The 12,898-nt window shown below is 46.0% G+C and overlaps 1 protein-coding gene across 1 annotated transcript in view; it reads left to right on the top strand.

Annotated features, from left to right (window-relative positions):
• Positions 1–12,898, top strand: part of Znf366 (zinc finger protein 366) — a 57,354-nt gene that overhangs the window by 31,715 nt on the left and 12,741 nt on the right. The window contains exons 2-3 of the mRNA XM_090331809.1: positions 6,315–7,694; positions 10,689–10,880. Of these exons, the coding sequence (XP_090187935.1) occupies positions 6,330–7,694; positions 10,689–10,880 (1,557 nt within the window). The 5' untranslated portion in view covers positions 6,315–6,329. The remainder of the gene's footprint in view (positions 1–6,314; positions 7,695–10,688; positions 10,881–12,898) is intronic.

Genomic DNA, 12,898 nt, shown 5'->3' with positions numbered 1-12,898 from the left:
AAACCTAAAGCTCATGTTTCTACCCAGACAGAATCTGGGCAGGGGGTAAATGGCCTGTATACTTAACTGGACAGTTCTGGCCAAAGAATGGCCTTATTTATCTTTGTTTACCAAGGAATTCTGAAGTTGTTATAGCTGTCATCATTTGAGTGGAGCATTCTGGTCATAGGCAAGTCACTGTTTCCTAGTTGGGGGAAGGGGGTCTCAGCTAAGAGGAGGCTCTTGTGTCTTTCCATAAGGATAGTTTCCGTAAAGATGTTATCAGTCAGTCCTGTCCTTTCCGGATTCCAAGTCAGATGCAGGGAGAACAGCTCTGAGCAAAAATAGATCTAAAATGGAGGGAGGGATGCCAAGCTTTTCTCCCGCTTTCAGTGATGTTTTAGATATTGGCAGTCCCAAGTGAGGAGTCGGGGCTTATAGCAAAAGCAGTTTGGAAGGCCCTGTTCTAGATAAGTCCGTCTACAGCATCATGTCCTGCCTTCCTGTTGTCCCCCTAGCACAGCTTCTTTTTCTCCCTTTTCCTCAGCCTTACCTCCTCCCTGTTTCCATCTCTGTCAAGCCAAGAGCTCCAGGGAAAGCCATGTAAATGAGCTGCTACATTCATGTGAAAAGGGAAGTAGGGCCTCTGAAAATTCAGTGTTTCCTCTGAAACACTGACCAGCTCCATGGAGTGAACATTGTGGCTTCTCTCTTCCTGGTGAGATTGAGTGTCTTTGATGAGAAGAAATCAGTGTCTTGGCATGCTGACTCACAGTGACTGAACACCATTTACTGGAATGACCTAGCAGTCAAAGGAGAACCACAAAATACCAGTAATTTTTATCTTGGGGAATATTTATATTTGGTGCAGTAGGTGAATTCCTAATTAAAGGGCATTATTAGAAACATTTTTCCCCTAAATTAAATGTAGTTTCATCCTAGCTAGACTTTGCATTTCGATAGTTCCTATGGTTAAAAAAAAAACCTTTATTTTGGTTGGGTTGTAAAAATTCACTCATTCCCTATTGCCTTATAACCAGCTTTCATGGATATGATATGTTATGGAAGATAACACTATCTGTTATGGAAGCGTTGCAGGATCCTTTAACATAGATCAACCCAGCATTTTCTTCCAACTATCTGCTTCCTGATTTATAGCTCATTGTATTCAGTGATTGGGTATAGAACATAGAAAGTCAGATGTCTTACCACACTCCCTGATCATAGCAATGAAAACATCTGGTTATTTTAAAGTCTTCTCCCCTTTGTCAATACAAAGGGTAGACTAACATCCTTGGGGTGGAAGAGGGCAGTATGACAACCCAGCCATGGTTCATATGTTCCACTGTCAATGTAATAGTCTTTATGTTTTATCGCTCCCTCCTACTGTCCTCTGATTTTCCCAGAAATTGGCTTCATGGCAAAACTGTGTTACTTTGACCATGGGTTCCCAGCATTGAAGTATTCAGGATCTAGTACCTTGAGTCTAAAGAGTCTTCAGGAGAATGTTATCCTGGTCATACACAAACACTTGGACGAGATATGTACCTAGCATATCCACCATAACTACCTTAGAAATGACAAGGATGCTAATGATCTGATTAGTATCAAACCAAAAGTCATCCATGATCAAAATGAATAATTTTATATGTCATTATTCGAAGGCTTCAAGTGGGAACCTTATAAACAAGAACCATTCATTTCTTCTTTCATTGCAGAGCAGTTTGATCATCTGCCTTAAACCATCTCTTTTCAGACTGAGATCTGGAGACAAACATAAATAAATAACCAGACCTAGTCCCAGCTCTTACAGTCTAATCTGTCAATGTTATCACTGCCTCAGTATCTGCAATTTTAGATTACACATCTATCTCTAGGAGAGTGACCACCAATATTAGATTAAGAACAATTCTTTAACTTCTCACATGGTGGCTAAAAATAACTCAGGAGAATGATGGATCCCTTGTCCCCGTTCTTCAAAGCCATCTTCAAAGCCATGTAGAGGTAAAGAGACTTCATCATAGGAAAGAAGCCATTGTAGGAATCTTTATCATGGAAAGGAAGGAAGGGGGTGGGGCATTCCTAAACTAGAAAGCTTATTGGCCAGTGGAACTTACTAGCCTCTCTCACACTGATAGGACAAGTGTCATTTAAATGCATAGTCTTAGTTTTGAACTTGCAAAGAAGCAGCTCAGATGTCAGTCGGCGGCTACCAACAGTTTGACATCATCACTGTTTTCTAAATACAACCAGTTTCAATACAGTGATCCCTGGCTCCAGTCCTCTAGTCCTTTCTACTATCTTGCCCTCTAAGGGCACCCACTATCCAGTGTTTTAATACAGTGACTCACAGCATTATTTTGAGACTCCAACAAACCTATGGGGCTATCCAAACTCCCGTTTCGTAGATGAGAACATCAGACCTTAGAATCAATGTGTCCAGCCTCCCATGGCTAATTAGACAAGGCTGGAATTCAAGGCCAGACCCCAGTCTCCTAACTGATGCTCCTTCTACTCTTCCTCAGCTGTCTATTTCTAACATTTGAGTTCTTTCTGCATATTGTTTCCACATAGCCTGGTGGGACACTGTCTTGCAATCTGCTGGTTTTCTCCAGGCGCTTTGGAAGCAGCCAGAGATGGCCTTTCAGGAAAGGCACGCCTCGTCCCTGTCCTACCTCCCAAGTCCTTTCCTAAAGGCACAGTTCTCCCAATCAGACACTAGCCCCAGGTTTCTGCTGCCTCTTGTGTGGAAGAATCCTATTGGTATCCTGGATGTGTGTGGGAGTCTATTTTTAGACATAAAAGTTGGGACATGTAGGTAGTACACAATGAAGTTTTTTAGGAGTCTATTAACATTTTGCAGAATTGTAACTTGACTGACTACAAAGATAAATGGCCTTGATCTCTGTTTCCAGCTCCCCATCCCCAGTATAAGTGTGTTTTCTGGCTTTTGTTGTTGCTGTTCTTTCACCCTTAGGACTTCTCCTGTGCTCAAAGACAAGGACATTAATAGCTAGCCCAAGCCATAGTTGACTGCTCTCCAAGAAGGCCAAGGGGGAAACAGCAAGTTCTCCTTGACCACACTCTGTAGGGGTTGGCAAGGCTCCCTGAGATGCTCTTCCATGAGGGAATTGCTGTTCTAAAGATCTGTACAAAGGGCCATGTGTAGACACCAGGCTGCTTTAAGCTTCCTGGGTCACTGATTTTATTCTAGGATGTTCTTTCAGAGATGAGATCATGTTCATACACACAAACAGAAACTGGGTATATTCACTTAAAAACATTAAAGAAGCAAGAAATTATAGAGAAAGAGAGGATAAATCTCTACATTTGGGGACCTGAAATTGTTCCATTTATGTTTTAAAACATAAATCCTTCCTCTTCAAAATGTTTCTTTGCATTTTTTGTTATCAGCATTGACATAGTAAAGCAAACACTAAAACATGCTTTTGAGATTAGCTTCTTTTCTTCTTTTTTGCCTGGGGCTTGAACTCAGGGCCTAAGAACTGTCTTTGGGCTTTCCTTAAGGCCAGCTCTCTACCACTTGAGCCACAGGACCACTTCTGGCTTTTTTTCTATATATGTGGTACCGAGGAATTAAACCTGGGTCTTCTGGCATGCTAGGCAAGCACTCTACCACTAGGCCAAACTCCGAGCCCTGAGATTACCTTTTTTTAGCTAATCCTAAAATCACTCCTAATAAGAACCAATTAGTTGATAATATCAAACTAAAACCAACTATTAAACAAGGCAATAATATTGAGCATAAGCCAAAATACCTCCAGTTTCAAAATTAGGGATAATATTTCCTTCTAATTAGGTAGTTTTCCAGTAAAAGATACATCACATGATTAAAACAATATTACATATTATTCACGAATAACAATTTTTTGGCAGTACTAAAGTTTGAACTGATGATCCTATGCTTTCTAACCTTTATTTTTCAGCTAGTCTCAGTTTTTGCCTGAGCTGTCCTGGATATCAATCCTCCTATTTAAACTTCCTGAATAATTGGCACAACAGGCACATGTCCACATGTCTAATCTTACTAGTTGAGATGGGAGTCTTATTAAGTTTTGCCAGGATTAATCTCAAACCTCTCTTCTCCCAATCTCTGCCTCCTCTGAGCTGGGATTACTGGCATAAGCCTTTACGTCTGGCTCAAGTACCTTCTTGGTAATAAAACACTCCAAAAATTCATTAAGTTCTGTCTTATGTTGTAACATGTTCCTTCCTCACAAATTGTCAAATCAAACTACCTTCACTTGAACTAAAGATGATTGCTTATTTTATCAGAATAAAACAGAATCAGTTTGATTTTTGGATGCATTGTGCTGTGACTAACAAGCATTCAGAGCTCAGAAGGACCCTTTCCAATCAGAGCAGGCTTTTTATAATAAACAAAACAAAACAAAAGAAGCCTATCTCCTAAGGGGTTGCAAAACCAACTGGACTCTAAAATGAAATTCCAGGAAAAGGATCCACCATTTTGCTTCCAATTCAGTAGGTCACATTTAGCCTTGTCTGAAAGCCAGTTTTTTTTTTAAATAGATGCAGAAAATATTGGACCAGATCCATACCTCCTCAGAACTCTAGAGGATGTGCTGAGATACAAGCCAAAAAACCACCTCGTAAACATAGGGGAACCATCAAAAAACTTTTACTGTCCCTGCCCTGCTTGTGTTTTCTGACAGCATCAGTACCTCAACTTCCATCTTAATATCCACCTACACCCCCAGTCTCATAAAGTAAGGCATTTCCTTCTCTTAATGCCATCACTTCCTATAATTACCTGAGCTCATAGCTGTAAAAACAGAGTTTGGGAAGAATTTTAGGAAGAAAGCTCTGAGTTTGCTAGACTCATAAGCTCTCACTCTTCATTACTAAACCCTCAGCCCAAGAAAAGAATGACAAGCTAAGGACACATTCTAGTGCAGAGAGACACAAAGCAAATTCTAAGCCATTTTGTTTAAAGTTCCCTGATCATTTCACCCAGCAGCTTTAAATAATGTCAAATTCACACATAATAATGGCTTATTTGGGTCATTAATGTGACAACTTGGTCATCAAATATGTAAGGATCTATTTTTGCTTTAATTCTTCTCTAAATCTCCCAAACAATGCACATGCAGTTAGGGAATATCTGGACACTTGTGAAAACTCCATGTATCTCACCAAGGGAATATCTGGACACTTGTGAAAACTCCATGTATCTCACCAAGGGCTATAGAAAGCCATTTTCAGGAGCAGAGCCTGAGTAAATTCAGACCCCAGCCTCCCTCTGGCTCTAGTCCAGATCTATCTGATTGGTCCAGCTGTCTCCTTGGGAGTATTTGATGACAAAAGAGGATGGATGAATAGAGGGCCCTAGGATAGAAAGGAAGGCCCTTTACTAAAAAGGTGGAGCCAATCACTGGCTCATCCCATCACTGTCCTTGTAAGAAAGACAGAAAAGTGGCAGGAAGACAGTTAAGAGGCCACCTGGTCTCTGGTTCAGACTTCTGCGTCACCATGCCTGATGTAGTCATCAACAAATAGTAATTGGCCATGCCTGGTGTGGTCACCAAGAAATAGATACAGTCCTACTAGGAGATATGACGAACACCACTGGAACAGCCAACGGCTGCTCTTTACTGTGAGAGACTAAACTGCAGGTTTAGAGATTTACAGCCATGAAGATGTTTCCCGTTGAATACCAAAACAAACTGCTCAAATGGCCTTATAACCTCAAGTTGCCAGTATGCTTTACACTTAATCATGTGGATCTCACTCATCTCAGCTGAACACCTTGCCCAATAGATTCTCAGAAGTATCAGATCCCAGTGTAGCGTAAGAGTAGCAGTGAATACCGGCTTTGTAAAGGAAGAAAGCACCCTAAGACACACACACACACACACACACACACAAAGTCACCATCAGTACCTACAATTGAACCTGCAGACTGAAATGTTAGGGCATCTGGGTCTCAGTGGTGACTCTGAGTAGCTGTGTGACTTGAGCACAGCGTTTTATCTCTGGGGCCTTGACATTCTCGTTGTAAATGGAGACAGGGATGGCATGAAATCTTACAGTTCTTCTCAAACAACTCCAGTCCCCAGCCCCTTGGGTCTTTAGCTGGATTTACCCTGAGCTCAATTTGATTGAGTCCTCATCCAGAGCTAGATCAACAGTGATGGTGTAGACCCTCACTTAATCTAGGGTCTTTCCATTCTTAGGCAAGCGTTACTCTTCATAAATGAATATTGAGCTGTCGGCAAACCAAACCCCCAAAACAACCTTAAGGGAAAAGAAAATTGAAAACAAAACCCACCCCGTGACGTTTCCTTCTGTTCAAGGGGAAGTCGCCCGGGATGCAGAAGGCCCTGAAGATGGTCAAGGATGAGGACGTGGGCGCGGAGGACGCTCCCTCCTTCCCCCACAGCCTGCAGCCCGTCATTTCCCGGGGGAAGGCGCCCCCCGGACACGGCTTCCCAGAAGCCCTCCGGGGTCCGTTCTCCCCGTTTCGGTATGAGCCTCCGGCAGCAGGGGGTGTGGACGAGTTTCCGGGGGTCTTCGAAGGAGGTGGTTCCCGGAAGCGGAAGAGCATGCCCACCAAGATGCCTTCCAGCCACCCGGAGGAGGAAGCCACGCTCGCCCTCCCGCCTCGGGACGCTCAGGGCGGCCCCACGCTCCCCGTGCTCTTCCCGGCACCCCCGCCGCCGCCCCCGCCGGCCTCGCACCCCAAGTGTGACTCTCAGATGATCGACTTGTGCCACGTGGGCTTCCAGTTCTGCCGCACCCTGGAGCACCTGGGCGGCAAAGCCATCAAGCAGGAGCCCCTCAAGCCCAGCGCCGTGTGGGCCCAGCCGGCGCCCCCTGCCTTCCTGCCCACGCCCTACCCCTACTACCCCAAGATGCCGGCGGGCCTGGTGTTCCCCTTCCTGGTGCCCGCGTCCTCGCCCTTCCCCTTCGGCCGGCACGCCTTCCTGCCCAAGCCGCCTCCCGCCACGGCCGCCACTGTGCCACCGCCGCTGCGCAAGGCCCAGCCCCGGCAGGACGAGGAGGAGGAGGCGGCGGCCGCGCCCCGGGCGCAGCGCGTGGACGTGAACGTGCAGATCGACGACAGCTACCTGGTGGACGTGGGCGGGCCGCAGAAGCGCTGGCAGTGCCCGACGTGCGAGAAGTCCTACACGTCCAAGTACAACCTGGTGACCCACATCCTGGGCCACAGCGGCATCAAGCCGCACGCCTGCGCGCGCTGCGGCAAGCTCTTCAAGCAGCTCAGCCACCTGCACACGCACATGCTCACGCACCAGGGCACGCGGCCCCACAAGTGCCAGGTGTGCCACAAGGCCTTCACGCAGACCAGCCACCTGAAGCGCCACATGATGCAGCACAGCGAGGTGAAGCCGCACAACTGCCGCGTGTGCGGCCGCGGCTTCGCCTACCCCAGCGAGCTCAAGGCCCACGAGGCCAAGCACGCGGGCGGCCGCGAGAACATCTGCGTGGAGTGCGGCCTCGACTTCCCCACGCTGGCCCAGCTCAAGAGGCATCTCACCACCCACCGGGGCCCCATCCAGTACCACTGCTCCGAGTGCGACAAGACCTTCCAGTACCCGAGCCAGCTGCAGAACCACATGATGAAGCACAAGGACATCCGGCCCTACATCTGCTCCGAGTGCGGCATGGAGTTCGTGCAGCCGCACCACCTCAAGCAGCACTCGCTCACCCACAAGGTACCGTGGGGCTCCCGGTGCAGGCCCGGGCCCGGGGTCGGGGGTGGGGGGAGGGCCCTCGGAGGATGAAGGAAGGGCGAGCTGGGCCTGGTCGGGGGGACTTGAAGTGATTTGGAGGAGCTGGGCCGCAAAGAAGGGAGGGAGGATGAACTGGACCTGGAAGAGGAGGCAGGGGGTGAGTTGGGCCCAGAGGGGGGAGGTGATGAGTGGAGTATTGGTGGTGGGGTACCTGTACCCCTCTTCCTCCTCAGTGTCTGTGCTGATATGATTCTAGGCTAGAGGCTCCCACCACGTGGGCCCCCAGTCCCTTCTCCACCTTCAGATAGGAGCCAGCAACAAGACCACAGACGTGGTCCAGTCCATCAAGGCCTTCCCCCAACAGCTTTCTTAGAATCTCAAGTAGGCCTGAAAATGAACAATGCAGGCCTTTGGAGAGGAGAGTGAGGAAGGATGAAGGAAACAGCTGGTAGTTGTAGCTGTTGCTGCCTTAGTCCCCTAAGAATCCCTGGAATTTGGTTTTTAGAAACTTCATTCAGGGCAGTAGGGAGTGTGTCAACAGACCTTACCTAGATCACCTCCTGGCCTGGGACACACCAGTGAGACGTCTAGAGAATTCACTCTATCTTTCACTGCTGAAGCAGCAGTGGCCTTTTGTTTTTGCTTGCTCGCTCCAGTGTGAAGCCTGCTTCCTATTTAGGTGGTTGTGAGGGAAGCAGAGCTTGGCCCAATCCCGCTGGACCTGAGTTTCCCTGGGGTTGAGCAACTGCCTGCTTGGTCACAACCTGTGGGGAGTAAATATTGTCTTCCCTGGGCTTAGGTCATCAGAGAGAAACACAGGCCCAGCAAAACTGTATTCTGAATTCAGCCTTCAGACAGAGCCAAATAAGGCTCTGGTGGGTATTGATGACATTGTCAGCTTGTTGAGCTGACCTGGGTCTGTTTGACCTGCCAAGAGGGAATTGCTACCCTCCCACCTTCACCTCTGCTTTCACCTTTGACTTCAGTGGTTTTCTTGGCAGGAAAGACTTGTAGAAAGACAGTGTTGGTTTCAATAGGTCAGCATAGGACCTCACCCAGCAGAGATACTGCCACTCTTCTGCAGGGCTTTCCTGGGTTTCATTTGTCAGGTTAGGACAAAACCCAGGATTACAGAGAAGAGAGGAAAAGTGAGGCTGCCTTGTGAGCTCTGTTTGCCTAAGGCACCTATAGGTGCTATTGGAGGGGAGTCACCTGTCAAGGTCAGGAACCATCAACAGAGGACATGGACTTGGACTCAGACACAAAGGGGATTTATTTCACTTCTATCGGGGGCTCCTGTATATGTGGAAAGGAGTTGGAGTGCATTTTAGCATTTTAGACATGGGATTCGATAAGATATTAATAAATGAAGCCCCAGTGGGAGAAACAGCCTGGTGTCTGAAATAGGTTTCATTTGACTCAGAGAACAAAATGCATTTTAATTAGAGGAGCCAGCAAGCTGTGGGAGTTGTATTTATTGAATGCTCACTGTGGAGCTGGTGCTTTGCTTCTCCTTGTATTCTTGTTTACTTTTCAACAACTTCTAGACACCAGACATGAGGACACTCAGGAATCCCAACAGCAGTCCCTCTCTGCCAGGTCTTCCTTTGGACATAGTAGAATTCTTTAGGAAAAATTCTAACAACCAGGTGGATGTGGGAAGCACTGCTATAGTCCAGTGACTCGGGAGGTGGTAATAGGAGTGTTGAAGTTTATGAGATCCTATCTTGAAAACAAGGTGGGCATGGTGTATTATTCCCAGCTACGTGGGAGCTTCTGAGGGAGGAGGATTGAGTCCTTGAATTTGAGATCAGCTTGGTTACCATAGCGAAATATTCGTGTTTAAAGTAAAATAGGGAAACGGAAAGAAAGGAGGAGAGATGGAGGGGTAGAGGGAAGGAAGGAAGGAGGAAGTGAGAAAGCAAAGGGCTTTCTGGATGTCTTAGAGTGTTTCAGGAATGACAGCTAGTCAAGATTAGTTAATACTCTACACTGGCTGTTGAATGCTTGTCAATGAGGGTGAGAACATGCACCTTTTCAAACACATTACACATAGCAAGGACACTAGCAACATTTCTCCGCTGTTTCTGATTCAGGAAGCTGCCTCCGGACACATTTCTTCATCAGAAACAAATGGATTATGGAGATTCCAACATATGGAGATTCCAAAAGCATGTCACACAGCTTGACACAGCTTGGAGGAGCTCAGGACCAGCTAGAATGGTTGTTGAGGTTGTAGCTGATTGACAAAGATAAATAACTCTTCTTGAGATTTTTCTAGTCCCTTTGGACTAGAAAGGGACTAGGAAAGTTTCACAGAGTACCTGATTTTCCTATGGGAAATGATAGTGTCTGTTTAATTTTAGTTTTCGTCATGAAAGCTAGATGACTGACTCTTCGCTTTATTGTTTCCAGTCTCCAGTGCGCTTACCAAAATCCTATGAGTCCATTCAAACTGTTATTGTAGAGTGAACTCAATCAGCGTTAAGAATAACAAAAACAGCCTTTTCCCCCTGGCTAGTTTAAGGTACTCGGGTTTTTTTTGTTTTGTTTTTCTTTGTTTATTTTATTTTTTTATTTTTTGGAGGGTACTGGGGCTTGAACTCAGGCCTGGGCACACTGTCCTTTAGCTTTCTCTCTCAAGGCTGGCACTTTGCCACTTAAACCACAGTTCTACTTCCTGCAGCATTTGCTAGTTAGAGATAAGAGTCTTACAGACTTTTCTGTCAGGGCTAGTTTTGAATCTCAGACTTCATCCTCCTGAGTAGTTAGGATTATAGATGTAAACCATTAGCATCCAGCTATACTTAAAACATTTTAAAAATGGATCATTTAGATTATTTCACCAGCATTTCCAAGAAAGTATCACAAAGCTGACATGCCTTTTGGAGGTTGGCCTCGAACATCAGGTCTTCCCTTCTGTCATGAATGCTGCTCCCCATTAACCACATATCCCTTTGAACTTTGCCTCCCCAGGGTGTGAAGGAGCACAAATGTGGCATCTGTGGGCGGGAGTTCACCCTGCTGGCCAACATGAAGAGACACGTGCTGATCCATACCAACATCCGAGCCTACCAGTGCCACCTGTGCTACAAGAGCTTCGTGCAGAAGCAGACCCTCAAGGCACACATGATCGTGCACTCGGATGTGAAGCCCTTCAAGTGCAAGGTGGGCACTGGGGGGCGGGGACTTGAGGGCAAGAGCTCCCAGAGGCCCTTTTACTCTGTTTATTCAGAGGCTCAGAGTGGACCTCTGATGCACAAAGTGATCACCCTCTGTGCTAATCACAACTGTGCACATACCCGTTCTTGACTGGTCCCTAAAGAACCTGCCCTGGTTGTTTTCTTATGTCAGGGGAGGAAAGGTTCCAGGGCTGGACTCAGGAGGATGGGTTGGTATGTGGAGCATTCCTATTCTAGAATGGAGAGGCTAGATGTGACACTCTATCCCTTACAACCCAGTGGGAAACTTACAGCTCTCTATCCCTTTACCTGTCTGATTCTTGGGTTGAACCTCATCATTTGAAGACAGGCTTCCCAGAGAAGGTGAAAGAGTTTGTGGCGTGCTCATTTCCTTCTCTTTGGATATATGATCAATGGTGGATTGGTAGACCTTACAATAGTTATCGCACTATTCACAGTAGTCAAGGTATAGAGTCAACATATATGTCCATCAGTGGATGGATAGATGAATAATATGGTGAGTGTGTGCATGCATGCATACATACATATATATGCATATATATATTGCAATACTATTCAGCACTAAAGAAAAGAAATCCTGACGCTTATGATAATATGGATAAGTCTGAAGGACATTGTGCTGAATGAAATAAGCTAAGCACGAGAAGACAAATACTGCAGAAGCTAAAGGCAGAAGCTAAATATATTGACGTCACAGAAGTAGTAAAGTAGTGGCTAAGAGTGGGAGGAAGAAGGGAAGAAAGGCTGATAAGCACAAAATTATATATGGACAAGAGGAATAAGTCCTAGCGTTGTAGAGCATAGCCGAGTATTAATAAGGATTTATTTTATATTTCAAAATTATCAGAGGAAGTGTTTTTTTTGTCAGTCATGGGACTTGAACTCTGGGCATTGTCCCTGAGCTCTTCAACTCAAGGCTACCACCCTATCCCTTGAGCTACAGTGTCACTTCCAAGAGGAAGCATTTTCAAATGTTCTCGACATTAAGAAATTTAACAAATTTGAAGTGATGGGTATACTCATGTATATATATGTATATGCTGTGTCTGTGAATCCAGGTGTCACATTGTACTCTATAAATATATGGAAGTCCTAGGTAATGATTTAAAATGTTCTTAAATACAGAAGGCTGGAGGCATGGTCCAAGTGTTAGAGGACTTGCCAACAAGAAGGACCCTGAGTTCAGTCTCCATTACCTCATGCATAAATAACTAAATAAATCTAGAAGAGGACTCCAAAGTCAGTTCTTGAGAAGAGCCCAGGAATGCTTATTTTGACTAAGAAATAACTGTGAGCATAGCCACCTAAAGATAGTGACAGACAATGAGCATCTTTGTTCATATCTGTGTCAGATTACCTTGGTTGGCTTTATTTCCTCAGCCAAGAAAATGCATGAGCTGGAAATGGACTGAGCATTCAGCCTCCTGGGGGGGTTGTTCCACCCCCAGGGCTCTTCTGGTTTCTACTTCTGAAATGAGCAGGAATCTTGCTCAGGATTTGCTAGTTTAAGAATTGCCCGAGCAAATGTCATCCTGGTCACAGAGGGCTGGGGGGAGACAAATCACATACTCACAGAACAGTAGAGCTCTTCTGTTTGAAATGGAAGATTTCTCTTGTTGCCCCATGCATCTGATGGGATGCAAATCTTCCTGAAGTGGGGTTCCCTACTTCAGAGGCTGATGTTGCTTTCACCCCTCTTTGGTGGGGCCTCCACTTTAAGGAACCCCCTGTGAAGTTGACTTCTTTCCTGTGTTGGCAAATCCTGGATGGGGTGAGGGGTCAGGCACCAGAGCTTCCCTAGACCGAATGGGTATTGTCCAGGGGTAGGAGAGGGAGCCTTCTCCCCCCAGCCCTTTTCCTGCCACCCACTTCTGTTTCCCCTCCTTTCCTCCAAGTTCACAGTGATTTGACAATTTCTGTCCATCTTGATTCAGCTAAAGGAGAAGGAAGTAGCATGCAGGATGTGCTGCATAATTTTCAGGG

The sequence above is a fragment of the Megascapheus bottae genome, chromosome 4, assembly GCF_031878675.1.
Source record: "Megascapheus bottae isolate mThoBot1 chromosome 4, mThoBot2.hap1, whole genome shotgun sequence".
NCBI classification, from domain to species: Eukaryota; Metazoa; Chordata; class Mammalia; order Rodentia; family Geomyidae; genus Megascapheus; species Megascapheus bottae.
Note: the sequence above shows the minus strand (reverse complement) of the source record. Positions and strands in the feature narration are given on the sequence as shown.